This window comes from Neomonachus schauinslandi, chromosome 1 (assembly GCF_002201575.2).
Source record: "Neomonachus schauinslandi chromosome 1, ASM220157v2, whole genome shotgun sequence".
Taxonomy (NCBI): Eukaryota; Metazoa; Chordata; class Mammalia; order Carnivora; family Phocidae; genus Neomonachus; species Neomonachus schauinslandi.
This window is the reverse complement of record NC_058403.1, coordinates 203,761,084-203,776,842: the sequence shown is the minus strand read 5'-3', so window position 1 is coordinate 203,776,842 and position 15,759 is coordinate 203,761,084. Positions and strand designations below refer to the sequence as shown.

The window sequence follows — 15,759 nt, the reverse complement described above, 5'->3', positions numbered from 1 at the left end:
GTTCTGGAACGAGTGCTGGGGCCCACATGGGTGGTTTATTCAGTGTGCCCAAGAGGAAGGGAGAAAGGGCAGTTGTGCCCAGAGAAAAAGGCCCAGGAGCTCTCCAGTGCTGCCAGGGAACCTCTCTGAGCTCTGAACCACCCCCCCAGCCCCACCCTGTCTTCAGGGAGGGTTGTAGAGTCACTGGACCTGATCAGCCAGATCCAAGGCAGGCAAGGATGAGACTAAACCAGCCAGGCACAGTCTAGGGGTGGCAAGGCCAAGGGTACTGACCCTTGAGGCCCTACACAGCAATGGAGCCATCTCGGAAGTCCGTCCTCCCAATGAGGATGTTGACCACAACCGGGTGGCCACCTCGGCACTGCTGCTGAGCATCACGAAGCACCTCGACCACCTGATCTTCTTTCTCCCGTGAGAGCAGCAAGCCCTGGGCCCCAAGTCCCATGGCTGCCCGGTGATAATCTAAAAGGGGAAGTCAAGTCAGATGGTGGCAGGGACCTAGGCCACCATGCAGTCAGCCCAGGAGAGGAACACATGAAACAGCTTCCCCCTCTCCACCCTACCCCAGCTTCTCACCAGTGTAAGCCAGGCCACAGGCCACATTGCTGCCCAGAGAGGGCACCTGCTCCCGAGAAATCTGGGTCCAGCCAGCATCATTCCCTATCAAAGCAATCACTGGGATCTGCAAAGAAAGGATGAGGTCAGGCCACAGCCTTCAGTTTTAAGGCTTCGCCAGCCAGAGGAAAAAACAGGGACAGGACCTTTGCCAGACAGAAGCAGCTCCCTCCCTAGCCCTGCCCACCCCTGATGACCTCTCCCAGAACCCCAAGCTCTGAGCTTCCCTCTGGGCAGCTCGGTCACCTTGTGTCTGACGAAGGTGTCAAATTCAATGAGGTTATAGCCAAAAGCTCCATCGCCAAACAGGCACCACACCTGAGCAGGGAACAAGGCTGGTTGAGTGGCTCACTGCCCAGAAAACCCACTCACTGCCCCCCGCCTCCAGCACTCTCACTCACCTCGGCATCCGGCCGGCACAGTTTGGCCCCGAGTGCAAATCCTGCACCAACGCCCAGAGTCCCAAAGGCCCCTAGGAAGACCAAGAGCAGGTGGGTGTAAAGGGGCCTGGACAATGCTAGCTGTCCCAGGCACAGGCCCCTCCTTACCAGGATCCAGCCAGCACAGGGGGCCACGGGGCTGCACCAGGTGGGCGGCAGTACCCACGAAGTCCCCACCGTCGACCACCAGAATCGAGTTGTCAGGCAGAGTTTCCTCCACCAGCTGCAGTACCCTCACTGGGTTCAGGTGCTGGGCTACAGGCATCAACCCCTTCTCCCTGCCACGGAACAGCACACGTCAGCAGGGCCAGCAACAGAGCCTTCCAGGAACCCACAACCACACCCCCAGCCCATGCATGTGTCCACTCCACCCGGTCCCCACCGAAAGGCCTGCTCCTTCTGCCGGTCAGCTTGCCGAAGCTCCTCTGTCCAGTCTGAGGCCCACGTCTGGCCCTTAAGGCCCTCCACCAGCCTCACCACAAAGGAGCCCACGTCTCCTAGGGAAGGAAGAGGATACAGCTGCAGGGAAGTGGCCTCCTGCCCTTCCAGCATCAGAGGCCCAGTGACAGCAGGAATCCAATGGCAACATTCCAGCAGGAGACAAGGAGGCAGGCTGGGGATGTTCCCAGGGCAAAACAGGTAAAACACACGCCAAAGTCTGCCAGAACTAGGTTAGGGCAGCCAAGGTGAGGTGGAGAGCAAGGCCAGAGAAATGAATGTTTAGGAAGCACAAAGTGGGTTAGAATCCCAAGCAGCCTTGTTGCCTGCCTCCTCCTCACCCCGCAGATCAGGCAGTGCTGTCAGTCCCGCCTCTAAAACACGTCCCTCCAAACACCTTCATCAGCCAAGCATGTCTCTCCGACCCAGATATGCAGAGTGCTTGTGAAGTGACCGAGAAATGGGCCAGTGATGTACTTTTCATCTCGGTCTTAGAAATGATCCCATGGAGGCTCAGAAGCGGAGTTTGTCATCCCTGTCTGTGTCCGCTCCAGGCCTCGTCCTTTCTGTCCTGGCCCGGGTTAACGGGCCCCTGGCCTCCACCTGCCCTCTCTGTCTCACTGCCTACCAGCTACTACAGTGGACCTGCCCAAACACGAATACAGCAATGCCACTTCTCTGCTTGACTCAAGAGTTCCATGTAGCAATAATGCAATATATGTTAAGAAAAAAAAAAAAGAAGATAGCAAGAGGGGAAGAATAAAGGGGGGAAATCGGAGGGGGAGACGAACCATGAGAGACGATGGACTCTGAAAAACAAACTGAGGGTTCTAGAGGGGAGGGGGGTGGGAGGATGGGTTAGCCTGGTGATGGGTATTAAGGAGGGCACGAGCTTCATGGAGCACTGGGTGTTATGCACAAACAATGAATCATGGAACACTACATCAAAAACTAATGATGTAATGTATGGTGATTAACATAACAATTTAAAAAAAAAAGTTCCACGTAGCACAGTCAATGTGCTTGGAACAATGGGCAGAGCAGAGCACATAAAGGCTGTGGGAGCAGACTGAACAGGGATGGCACGACAGGACAACAGAGGCCTCGGGGGCCCAGGAGGAAGATCTCTGTCCTCCAGGCAGCTGGCAGCATGGGAGGGTTTGCAACCAGGGGCACGATCACATGCACATTCCCAGGCCCTCCCTCTTATGCACGCCCCACCATTTGTTCATCCAGAAGCACCCATGAGTCTGAGAGCCAAATGTGTGTCCCTGGCTGACTGGGTGCCCACCGGGGCAGGGTCTGGGCTTTCCTCACCGGCACCTGGCTCAAGCCAGCCACAGCAGAGGTCAGAAGGAAGACAGGGAAGCGCATATATGTGTTTGGGGGGGTGGTCCCAGGAGCTCACCCTGCACGGCTTCCTGGGGCTTCCAGAACATGTCTGAATTAAGCAACATCTCTTTCCGGTTACGGTTGACAATGATGATCTTGCTGCTGCGGCTGAGGACACGGCCATAAGACAGACGGAAGTCACACACGGCTCCTGGAGTGGGGAACCAGGTCTCAGTGGCTGGACAGCCAGTGTCCCACCACCCTACTTAATCCAACATAGCAAGCTAAGCACAGAAGGGTCCCCATCCTTCCTTCCTCTCTGTACCAGTACCGCGTGCAGTGACTTCACAGCTCCCCACCCCTCAAATCTGGGCTGGCCTCGGGGACGTGCTCCGACCAGTAGAGTGTGGCAGGTAAAGGCAGGCGTTCCCGAGATCAAGCTTCAAGAATTGTGGCTTCTACTGTCTCTCTCTTAAAAAACCTTGCTCTCCCATCCCTGCATGTTTCTTATCCTCCACCAAGTGAGCAAGCCCAGGCTAGCCTGCTGGATGATAAGAAAGCTGGAGGAAGAGGTAGGGAAGAGTGAAAGAACTCAGTTATCCCTGCAAAGGCCATGTCAGCCTAACCTGTAGTCAGCCAAGGCCAAGTACACGCGCCAGCCCAGCCCAGATCAGCCCAGATGCCTTCCTGCCTCTCCACCTACAGACTCATGAATGAGCCCCATCAAAAACAGAAAAACTACCACCTAACCTCTAAGTGGACCTTAAGAAATGATAAGTTCAAGTCACTGAATTTAGGGATGGTTATTACACAACAGAGAACTGATACAACTATTACGTGTTGGGCAGGACTCCAAATACTTCACATGAAAATGTACATGCCATACATGTCTGTGCTATAGAAATCCTGTATGAAGCATACAAATGCAAATGCGGAACATAAATACTGCAGGTGCCCACTATCCGTGCATCCTCCTCTATGAGAAGCTGAGTCCTACAACACAGCGGCAACCTTGCGAGAGTTTGCCTAGACTTCAAAGTACACGGTTGGCCAAACCCCTGAAAGGGGAAGGGGTGGGGCCCAAGATAAGACGGTGGGTGATTATGAGGGTAGGGTGCCAGTAAGTACCTGACTAGGAGGGTCAGGGTCACAAAGGCGGGGGGGGGGGGTGCCTGGAGGGAGGAAAAGGGAAGAGGGCAGAGGAGGCCGAGGCCCACCTGCCAGAAGGACAACGTCTGCTTTCTTCAGGGCAGCACTACGGTTCTGCCGGATGTGGAGGGGGTGGTTGCGGCCCAGCAGTCCTCGTGCCATCCCTCCCAGGAAGCAGGGGATGCCAAGGGTCTCCACAGCAGCCCTGAGGATCCAGGCAGAACAGAGGTGAGTATAGTGTCAAGGGCATGCCCCCACCCCACAAGGCAACAGGAGACCAGGGACCAGGTATTTGACAGTAAGGGCAGGGCTGAGCCTTCTCACCGAAGTTTGTCAGCAGGTGTCGGGGGCAGCAGAGCCTGGCTCCCCAGCACAATCAGCGGCCTTTTGGCTCGGCTCAAGATTTCCATACAGCGCTGAACCTGGGATGAGAGATGGGGCTCAAAGAGCCCACCGTGTGAGTCACCATCAGCCCCCAAGATCAACACCCCAATACTGACTCAAAGAGAGACCGTCCTGCCAGGTGGGGGTCCTCAGCCAGGGAAGAGAGGCGATTCACCTGCTGGGAAGATGCCTGGGGAATGTCCAGAGGCAGAGGGCCCTCAGGCTGAGGCTCCCAGGCTCCTGCAAAGAGGTTGGCCAGGTAATTCTCTAAGTACCTGCAAAGGTGAGAGGAAGAGGCGGTTACCAGGATCAGTGACGGGGGCTCCAGGAGCTGGAGGAGGCCAGGGTCTAGGAGGGAAGTGAGACAGGCACAGGAGTGGACCAGCAACACCCCAGGAGAGGCACACGCCAATGGCCAGTCTCCAGCAGCCGGTTTCCCTCAGCAGCTTCTGGCGACTACCCAACCGCACACAGACCCTCAGAAACAAGTGACACAGGCGGGGAGTACCATGATCAGGGCCACAGACGGCTGCGAGGGCAGCCACATGCGGCTCCTCCACTTTCTAGCTGTGTGACCCGGCGAGTGACTTAACCTTTCTGAGGTTAAGGTAAAATGTAAAAGGGAATCTCCCTTCCAAGGTTCACTACCTATCCATCCAGGAGATGAAGCACTTTGCAAAACACTGTATCAGGGAGGCTACTAATATCCCCAGCACTCAAGCCGCTTTCTCTGGCTTCTGACACCTCCTTCTGTCTCCTTACTCATTGGGTCCTAGGGCCCCGGACCACCTGTGTGGGCCTGTGCAGGGCCTAGAGACAGAGAGATACCTCCTGCCCAGCTCTGACCTCCCTGAGGAACACCCAGCCCAACCAAAAACAAGACACGTGGGCGTTGGCAGAAAGCAGCCAGAGCCTGAAGCTTGTTTTTCTTTTAAGGAGGAACCGAGATTGTAGGGAATGAGAAGAGACCAAGGAAGAAACCAACATAAAAAGAAAAGGCAAAAAAAGGGCTAGGGGCTGAGGAGGGGGAGCCCAAGAGAGAGGAGGAGAATGGAGGAGCGCCTGGGTGGCTCAGTCAGTTAAGCGTCCACCTTCAGCTCTGGTCATGATCCCAGGGTCCTGGGATCGAGTCCCATATCGGGCTCCCTGCTCAGCGGGGAATCTGCTTCTCCCTCTCCCTCTGCTGCTCCCCCTGCTTGTGTTCCCTCTCTCGCTGTGTCTGTCAAATAAATAAATAAAATCTTTAAAAAGAAATTTTAAAAAATTAAAAAAGAAAAAAGAAGAGGTGAATGGGGGATGGGGGGGAGCAGGGCAGGGAACAAAGAGACTGCTGTCACCGCCACAGAATAAAACTGCTTGAAACTTGAGCCTACCTGACAGGGTCACCAGACACTTCCTACATGTTCAGGACTCCTGAATCCCCCTCTGTATTTGTGGATCCCTAACCATGTTGGAGAAAGGATGGGAGATACCCTGCCTCACATGTGATAGGGACACTGGACTCCAAACGTATCCTTATTTTGGGCGCCTGGGTGGCTCAGTTGGTTAAGCGACTGCCTTCGGCTCAGGTCATGATCCTGGAGTCCCGGGATCAAGTCCCGCATCGGGCTCCCTGCTCAGCAGGGAGTCTGCTTCAAAAAAAAAAAAAAAAGAAAGAAAAAAAAAAAAAAAAAAAACGTATCCTTATTTAAGAAAATAACAGTTAATTATTCACTCCCGCATTTTACACTATCAAAATGACCTCGTTTTATTCTTCACAGAATCTTAGTCTAGAGAGAAAAACAGGCAACGCTCCTCTATTTTACAGATAAGGAAGGTGAAGTCAAGAAAGGTTAAATGATTACACTGTCCACCTTAAACTTCGCCCTATGTTAACTGTATCTCAATTAAACTGGTGGAAAAAAAGAAAGGCTTCACCATTTGCTCAAGTTTAACACAGCTAGTTAGCCGCAGTCCTGGGATTTGGACCCATCTCTCTGGGCTTTCACTTCATTCATTATAGACAGCACATAGCTCTGTGGACAAAGCACTGAGGGGTCCTCCAGGCTGAATCCTCATGTGCCAGTAACAAGCTGGGTGACTTCATGCCAGTGATTTGGCCCCCTTGGGGCCAGTTACCCAATCTATGAAACACCCATCATAATACCTTGCCATCTTGACTCAGGGTTGTTATAAAAGACACATGAATAAACTGCTACTCCCTGAGCCGGGGCAACGGCCTGCCTGTCCTGGTACCTGCTAAGTATGGCACTCGCTAAGAATGTGGTGAAAGGAGAACGGAAGGTGGAAGGGGAAACATAGGCAAAGGGAAGGGACAGAGGGAGAAGGAGAACTGACTCTCCTTCCTGTGCTGTCAGCGAGGCCCATCTCAGTGGTGGACCAAAAACAGATCTCTTTCACATACCTCTGCCTGGGCTAGAACTCCTTTCTAGCCTCTCAACTGAAAGAAGCCCCCCTCAGGTTTGTAGCTCTTCTAGGAAAACCTTCGAGCTTGTCCCTTATCCTGGCCAGATGGAGGTCCAAGCACTCACATGTGATCCACCCGTGTCTCTGCATCTCACAGCCACCACCCGGATCCAGGCCACCACTGCCTCTCATCCCAAGGCCCACCACACCTCCTCCCTGGCTTCCCAGATTCCACCCAACCCCACAGTCCATTCTCCAAGAGCAATCGGAGGGAACATAATAAAAACCTGAATCAGGGCATCCCACGCCTCTGCTAAAGGCCCTGTAATGCTTCTCAATGGAACTCAAATTAAAAAAAAAAAAAAAAAGGGCGCCAGGGTGGCTCAGATGGTTAAGCGTCTGCCTTCGGCTCAGGTCATGATCCCAGGGTCCTGGGATCGAGTCCCACATCGGGCTCCCAGCTCAGCGGGGAGCCTGCTTCTCCCTCTGACCCTCTCCCCTCTCATGCTGTTTCTCTCTCACTCGCTCTCTAAAAAAAATAAATAAAATCTTAAAAAAAAAATCCAGGTCCTCCCAATGGCTCCTGCTGGCTGCTCTGAGCTCAGCCCCTGTCCCTTTGCTCACCTGCTGCTGCCACATAGGCTACCTTGCTTTCCCAACCCACCAAGTTTGCTCCTGCCTCAGGACCTTTGCATATGTAGTCCCTCTACCTAGAATGCTCTTCCCCTGGCTGCCCTCCCCCCACTCAATTGATATGCAAGCCAATGAATGAGTCAAAGGAGGGACAGATGCTGGCAGGAAGTTACAAAAGAGGGCAGGGGGCTGGAGAGAGCATGGTGGGAGTGGGGCTACTCACCAGGAGACCAGTCGACCCATGAGGCCCTTGGGCGGATTGGCTGGCACCACCTCCTTCTGGACCATGAAGTAGGGGTACAGCACATCAATGGGCAGCTCCACAAACACTGGGCCTGCAGAGGGGCAGGGAGGATACTGAGCCTGCCATGCCTCCCTAGACCTAGGCCTTAGGGCCTGCCCACTGCCCAGCACGTGCCCCCCACCTACCTGGGGTGCCCGACTGGGCAGCAGCCATCGCAGCCCTCAGAGTGGGCACGATGTCTCGCACCCTCCGCACAGAAGCACAAAATTTGCACAGTGGCCTAAACAGGGACATCTGATCAATGGCCTGGAGTGCACCCCGGTTCTGGTGGAAACAGAGGCATCCAGAGAGTCAACACATGAGCCTTCTGAGGCTCCCTGGGGCCCCCACCACCCACCAAGGACAAGGTACCTGTAGGAGCATGCTGGCAGCCCCACCCAGAAGCAGGACTGGGGACTGAGCTATCTGGGTGTTCTTCACTGCAGTCACCGTGTTGGTGAGGCCAGGGCCTGCTGTCACTGCGGCCACACCCACCGTCCCTGAAACACAGAATCCATCACAGCCATCTGTGCCCACTCTCCTGGCCACCTCTGAAAAAACTCCACCCCTCGAAGACCTCCCATCCCATTCTCCCCAGCCCTCAGCCCTCTCTGCTCTGCCCTCACCGGTTAGGCGGGCCACGGCATCAGCGGCAAAGACAGCTGTGACTTCGTGGCGTGTGTCCACCACACGGATGCCCAGCTTCTCGCAGGCCACCAGCAGCGGGGAAATGTGCCCACCGACCAGTGTGAAGAGGAGCCGCACGCCATGGGCCCTCAGCACAGCTGCCACGTTCTCCCCGCCATGTTGAATGCTTGCCTTGTCCACCTGGGCCCACGGAGGGGGAGGAGCAAGATTATCAAGGACCAGAGCAAGGGCACCAGGGCAGGTAGGGAGAAGGCAATCTCACTCCCCCAAGGAGGGGGCAAGACAGAGTCAGAGAAAGTCTGATGTTGGTTAGGCACCTAACATACTATGTGCCAGGTCCAGGGCAACAGGACATGTCATCCTATCAGATCATCTGGTGATTATATCCTTTTGCAGCCAGGGAGACCAAGACTTGTCCTGGCAATAGTCAAAGTCCCATATAACCAATGCTCTTGAGTGCCCTCCTTCTGTTACACTGCCTGTCTTGAAGGCAGTGGGGCAATCAGGGTGAAGGAGAGGGAAAATGGATCCCGAGAACCCGAAACAGTTTGGCCAGGGGCTACCTGCCGAGATTCCAGAACTGCCTGCCCTCCAGGGCCTGGTAGCCTGACTGCTGATTCCAGCCTGCCAGACTTCCTCCCACTCACTAGGAGGCAAGCCCAGTGGGCAGGCCCAGCCGACTGGCTACAGCCACCAAACACCTGGCACACCAGCAGCCTGCTGGCACAGATCATGCTGAGGCTTCCCAGGCCCTGCTTCCTCAGTGCCCTGCACAACAGAGGCCTCTGCCTTAAACCTCCACAGATCTTCAAGGCTACTTGCCTTGCTCCTGTTGCTCCTGGTGAAGAAAGGAAGAACTGGGGAAGGAGTCCGGGGAAGGGATAGATTCCTGAGGGAGGAGCCAAGTAGTTTAGAGTGAGGTCTGTGGGGTCAATTCTTCCCAAAAAGATCACCTATGGCAAGTTACCACACAAGCTGTCTTGAGCCTGTTTCCTCTTGTGGGAAATGAGAGCAGAAACAAAAGCAACTGCTCAGGGACGTGTTGAGAGGTACATGACAACCGTTACAGCCCCCCCTCAGGTGCCCGCCTTTGGCCCACTCTGACCACACCGGATTTAGGGAGCAGCGCTCTGTGAAAAGGGCTCGTGGCCACCGGGGAACGAGTGGGCCGGGCGCTGAGTCAACGTGCAGATACTCCAGATTCTCTCTTCCTAGAAGCAAAGTCCAGGGCCTTGTCTGCAACCTGGCAATGGGGACAGGGAAGTGGATAGAATTTCCCGACCGAGCCCCCCAGATTAGTCAGGCCTCACTTTCTCCGCCTGCAAAATACGTGAGCTACAGGGAGTGCCAGGAGCTCGTTCCTACTTTGGCTGCCCCCAGCCCGCCGCTGATCTGTGCCCCCGCACCTTGTGCATCAACTGATAGAAGAGCCCCAGGCGGTGCGCAGCGCCCAGCAGAGCGGCTACTAGCGTCCCGCAGACCAAGAACAGGAATAAGGGGAAGAAGTTCCCAGCAGGGGCGGCGGCCGCGAAGGTCTCCATGACGCGGCACCTGAAAGAAAGGACAGGGCCAGCAGCTGCACGCAGAGATCTTTTCCAGAGGGTACGCCACCTCCCGCACGGATGCCGGGCCACGCCTCTTCCCCCCCCAGTTCTGCACGGCCACGCCCCTTACGCCGCCTGTCTCGGGACGAGGCCACGCCTCTCGATAACCAGGCCACGCTTCCTAAGACGCCAGCCCCCCCCTTACGTCACCACCATCGCTGACACTAGGCCACCACAGGTCAATGCGGCCAGAACGGCCTCAACATGCCTTTTAACACTCACCTGCTTCTCAACGAATTGGCGGGGAGCCCCGCCTCTCTTTTACACCTGGATCCGAATCTCAGCCCAAAAGTTGAGCCGGCACACCCCGCATCTACGTCACCTAGGACGAGGCCACGCCCCCAAGCTAGTGTGCGCCCCTCTCCTAAAGCCAGACCTCTGCCCACTGCGAGCGCCGGAACTCGACCGTACACCCCAGGCCGCGGGTCGAGGTCAAACGGCTTCTCCCACCCCAGGGGCACTCTGGCCTTCACCTGCGGGAAATGGCGCTGACTCCAGAGGAATTCGGCGCCCTTCGTATCACGTGACCCAGGCCCGTGGCCTGGGGCGGGGGGACTGGGCCGGAGCTGTGGCTGTGACCCTTTCTCTCACTAAGATCAGCAATGCCCTGTAGGCCGGCCAGACGCGCGTGCGCAGAGCCGTAACCACGCTCTGGAACACAAGCACCTCCTATAAGGACCCTGTCCCTAGTGGCCGCTCGCGCACAGGCCCCGCCTTCCTCGCCTCTCATTGGTTCGCACTTCAGGTCTAACACTTTTCTTTACGAGAGGCCACGCCCCTCGGCGGCTTGTAGGAGCCGAGACCCCCTGGAGCCGGCTTTCCGCGGCCTTGCATTGGCCCCATGTTTCAGCCTGTAGTCTTCGGGCTTTCCGATCCCGCCTGCTTTCACACCAGCCGTGCCGAAAGCCCCTTCAGATTAGCCGGACGTGATCGTCACAGGCCGCTCCCCAGAAGCCACCACCCGGGACCACGTCCCAGACAAGCCCCGCCCCCTCGCTCGTAGGCCCGCCTCTGCTGTTACCCCGCTTTCTTTCCCGACCCTTGGGGTTTCTCAGTTCAGAGCGCAGGGTGGTGGACATTCCGAAGCCGGAGGGGCCTGATTCCAGCCGTCTGGCCTCTGGAAAATGATCTCCCCATCAGCGAAGGGGAAGTAATTCTAGTGCTAAGCACCCTGCTACCTTCCAAAACAAATCTTGCCATTTTAACAGTGGCTCCCATCCCTCGTCAACTTCGGGAATTTCCCTCTGAGGATTCCACCCCGTTGTTAATTTTATCTTCTGTTGAATCATTCCTACTTTTCATTTCACCCATTTAAAAAAAGAAAATAATACTCTATTTGCCCCACATTTTCCACTTATTACTGTCCCTTTGCACCTCTTTTTAGCAAAATTCCTCCAATGACTTATCTATACTTGCTGTCTCATGAGCCCTCCTATTCCCTGTTGAACCCACTCCAAACAGTCTCTCCCTGCCACTCTATGAGAGCTGTTAGGAGTATTCCAACAGTCTCCAAGCCGGTCCCTCTCCCTTCTATCTCTCATCTACCAGCTCAACCCCACTCTCCCTGCCTATAATTAACAGGATAAAATGCAAACTTCCTAGAAAGGCCTTCTAGGTCCAATTAAATTCCCAAAGCCAATAATGAAATAGCGATCATTACTTTTCATTAAGCACTTATTACATGCGAGGGGCTGTTCCATACACTCTTCACATCAACTCATTTAATCCTCACAACAGCCCTGTAGGGTAGTTTATTTTATTACTATCCCCATTTACGGATGAGGAAACGGAAGAGGAGGTTAAGGAACTTGCTCAAGTTCACACAGCTTGTAAGTGAAAGAGGCACAATGTGAGCTCAAGCAATGCTGCTGGCAGACTGGGAGTACCTCAGGAACAGGTACTGTGCTTCAACCACTTGGCTTCCCCATGCCTGTCACAGGGTGTAACATTTGGGACCCACCCAGACACCCTTGCACTTAACACTGGATTTTATTCTAAATGAGTTGGAAAGCGGAGAAGATTTTGAACAGCCTAAGTCACACAAAACCTGCACACTGTTATTCACAGGGGCTTTATTTGTTATAGCCAAAAACTGGAAAAACCAATTGTCCCTTGTGAAAATCAATAAAAGGAAACCTCATTTAAAAGGAGCTGAGAGGCTAGAACGGGAGCTCACACGCCCTACCACTCATCATCAACTGCAGACCTAGCAGGAAGAGACTTACCTTGTAAGTCTTGAGAATAGATACTATTGTACTACTCCAGCAGGAGAAAAAGGTTTTCCTCCGCCCCCAGCAACAACCCAGCTAATGAGGGAAGGTGACAGCTCAGCCAACGAAAAGTCACTATTCTTGGAACTCCCAGTTTACTCCAATGAGCTTTTGGGTTATAACAGCTCCTCCCAAACCTCCCTTTTCCTCTATAAAAAGCATACCTTGCCTGTGTTCTCCAGATTTGCATGTAATTTTGCTGAGCTTGTGTATCCTGAATTGTAATTTTCTGCTATCCCTCAATAAGCCCAAATAACTGATGGTTTTATCTTTAAAATTAATGCCCTCAATAGGTGAATTGTTCAACAAGCTGTGGTCCATCCCTATCATGGAACACTACTCACAGTAGAAGGACAAACTATTGAAACACAAAACAACTTGGATGAATCTCAAAATAATTATGCTCAGAGAAGAGATTGTGGTTCCCAGAAGGCAGGGTGGGAGGAAGGAATAGGAGGGAAACTGGTCAAAAGGTACAAACATCCAGTTAAAAGATAAATAAGTCCTGGGGATGTAATTTATAGCTTGGAAACCACACTTAACAATATTGTATTGTAGGGGCGCCTGGGTGGCTCAGATGGTTAAACGTCTGCCTTTGGCTCAGGTCATGATCCCGGGGTCCTGGAATCGAGCCCCACATCGGGCTCCCTGCTCAGCAGGGAGTCTGCTTCTCCCTTTCCCTCTGCTGTTCCCCCTGATTGTGCTCTCTCTCTCTCTCTCTCTCTGTCAAAAATAAATAAAATCTTAAAAAAAAAAAATATTGTATTGTAGATCTGAAAGTTGCTAAGAGAGTAGGTCTTAAAAGTTCTCATCACAAGAAAAAAATTGCAATGATGTGAGGTGATGGATGTTAGCTTATTGTAGTCATTGATTGTATACCTTAAAGCACAATGTTATATGTCAATTATACTTCAATAAAAACGGGAGGTAGGGGGGCAAGAAAAACCAGAACCACAAACATCAGTCATAATTTATGTTTAATTCTGGCAAAGGTCTGTGGGATTGTATGTTGCATATGTTATTATTCCTAGACACACTCTTGAGTTTCTATTTGAATGTTCTGGCCTTTTACCTTTTGCTGAAATCAATGATATTTTTGGTGAAATAGTTTTAAAGAATGAAGATGTTATAAATTATACATCAGATTAATATATCAGATATCAAGATTCCTTATGCTGGTGTCATATAATCCTGACTATATAAAATTATTTTAATCTCCAAAACCATTTAATTTTCTGTGTTGAATGGAATACCATTTCCGTAATAGAAAAATAAGATATTATTAAAAAGGTTTACTTTAAATATCACTTATTCTTTAATTTTAGAAAGGCTATTAACTCTGTGTTCTCAGATTATCATTACAAATCAAATCATGGGGGCACCTGGGTGGCTCAGTTAGGGTTAAGTTAAGCGTCTGCCTTTGGCTCGGGTCATGATCCCAGGGTCCTGGGATCGAGCCCCACGTCGGGCTCCATGCTCAGCGGGAAGCCTGCTTCTCCCTCTCCTACTCCCCCTGCTTGTGTTCCCTCTCTCGCTGTGTCTCTCTCTGCCAAATAAATAAATAAAATCTTTTTAAAAAAATCAAATTATGCTGAACATTAAAGAATGTGACAGAAACAGATTATCCTAAGCAAAGAAATTGTTTCAGGCATTTCAAAAATTTAAATTTCAGCCTGGACAAATTATTTTTTTAATCTTTTTTTTTTAAGATTTTGTTTATTCATTTGAGACACAGAGATACAGAGAGAGAGAGAGAGCATGAGCAGGGAGAGAGGCAGAGGGAGAAGGAGAAGCAGCCTCCCCCGCTGAGCCAGGAGCCCGATGTGGGGCTCGATCCCAGGACCCTGGGATCATGACCTGAGCCAAAGGCAGATGCTTAATGGTCTGAGCCACCCAGGCGCCCCCTGGGCAAATTATTTTTAATTGTTGAAATATGTAAGCAAAAAGAAGAGCTTGCCTACTTTTAGAAAAAAAATAAGTCAACAAATAGACCAAGTAAGTATATTTGATAAGTTTAAAGTTACCATTTTTTTCTTTTTAGAGTAATTCACTAAGCAGTGTAATTAAAACAGAATGAGAGTTTGTGAAAATTTTTATTTTCCCTTAGAGATGAAAATATTGGTGATAGTGCCAAACTAAATCTAAGTCATAGCCAAGCAAAAAGAAACAAAACCCAACACACAGACACAGCATGTTAAGATTTTAAAGACTACTCTTAATCTTAGGAAATAAACTGAGGATTACTGGAGGGGAGGGGAGTCGGTGGATGGGGTAATGGAGTGGTGGACATTGACGAGGGTATGTGTTGTAATGAGCACTGAGTATTGTATAAGACTGATGAATCACAGACCTGTAGTCCTGAAACAAATAGTACATTATATGTTAATTTAAAAAAAAAACTATAGGGGCGCCCGGGTGGCTCAGCCGTTGGGCGGCTGCCTTCGGCTCAGGTCGTGGTCCCAGGGTCCTGGGATAGAGCCCCGCATCGGGCTCACTGCTCGGCGGGAAGCCTGCTTCTCCCTCTCCCTCTCTCTGCTGCTCTGCCTACTTGTGCTCTCTCTCTCTCTGTGTTAAACAAACAAATAAATAAAAATCTTTTTTAAAAAATTTTAAAAACTATATACTGGAGGAAAAAAAGAACAGGAAAAAATATCCACAAGCTATACATGTGCACACACACACACACACTTATGCTGAGTGAAAGAAGCCAGTCTCCAAAGGTTACGTGCTATATGATTCCATTAATATGATATTCTCCAAGTACAAAACCATAGTAAGAGAGGACAGATCTGTGGTTGCTGAGGGAAAGGGAAGGATGTGACTATAAAGGGTGCAGGATGAGGGAGCTTTCTGAGGTGATGTTCTGTATCCAGATTACAGTGGCAGTGGCGTGTTTTAAAATTGATTGAATTTAAAAAATCTATTTTAATGTATGATACTTTTAAATTTGGGGCCCCTGGGTAGCTCAGTCTGTTGAGCATCCAGCTCTTGGTTTCGGCTCAGGTCATGATCTCGGGGTCGCAGGATCCAGCCCCACACTGGGCTCCGCACTCAGCACGGGGTCTGCTGGAGATTCCCTCTCTCCCTCTCCCTCTGCCCCTCCCCCCTCTCTATCTCTGTTTCTCTAAAAATAAATAAATAAATCTTCTTTTATATAAATAAATAAATTATACATATAATTTCATACATATGTGTGTATAGAGATAAATATTATACATACACAATGTAAATAGTTTTTAAAGATACACTAGCAGAAATAAGTCAGACTGAGAAAGACAAATACCATCTGACTTCCCTTATTTGTGGAATCTAAAAAACAAACAAACAAAAAAAGAATAAACAAACAAAAAGCAGAATCAGACCTATAGGTAAACCAATAGTTGCTAGAGAGAAGGGGGATAGGAGGATGGGCAAAATGGGTGAAGGGGAGTGGGAGGAACAGGCTTCCAGTTATGCAATGAATAAACCACGAGGCTGAAGGGTACAATATAGGGAATACAGTCAATGATACTGTAGTGTTGTTGTCCGGTGACAGACGGTAGCTACACATGCGGTGA

General features: G+C 51.4%; 1 protein-coding gene across 1 annotated transcript; it reads right to left on the bottom strand.

The window, feature by feature from the left end:
* Nucleotide 1: 1 nt before the first annotated feature.
* ILVBL (ilvB acetolactate synthase like) lies at nucleotides 2–10,394 on the bottom strand. Its single transcript, XM_021683307.1, has 16 exons — nucleotides 10,155–10,394; nucleotides 9,735–9,879; nucleotides 8,307–8,508; nucleotides 8,053–8,180; nucleotides 7,827–7,965; nucleotides 7,621–7,732; nucleotides 4,534–4,633; nucleotides 4,299–4,396; nucleotides 4,043–4,179; nucleotides 2,902–3,036; nucleotides 1,438–1,552; nucleotides 1,164–1,333; nucleotides 1,017–1,087; nucleotides 862–933; nucleotides 577–682; nucleotides 2–462 (listed from the first exon to the last, which is right to left on the bottom strand). The coding sequence occupies exons 2-16, from the start codon at nucleotides 9,867–9,869 to the stop codon at nucleotides 284–286; spliced, it is 1,899 nt and encodes a 632-aa protein (XP_021538982.1). The 5' UTR covers nucleotides 9,870–9,879; nucleotides 10,155–10,394; the 3' UTR covers nucleotides 2–283.
* Nucleotides 10,395–15,759: the final 5,365 nt, after the last annotated feature.

Bases quoted from the DNA above. Each gene is read 5' to 3' on its own strand.
- ILVBL (XM_021683307.1), bottom strand. From the start codon at position 9,869: ATGGAGACCTTCGCGGCCGCCGCCCCTGCTGGGAACTTCTTCCCCTTA. The intron at 7,733-7,826 runs GTAGGTGGGGGG...GCCCCTCTGCAG, and splicing joins TGCCCAGTCGGGCACCCCAG to GCCCAGTGTTTGTGGAGCTG. The intron at 1,334-1,437 runs GTGGGGACCGGG...GTTCCGTGGCAG, and splicing joins CAGAAGGAGCAGGCCTTTCG to GGAGAAGGGGTTGATGCCTG.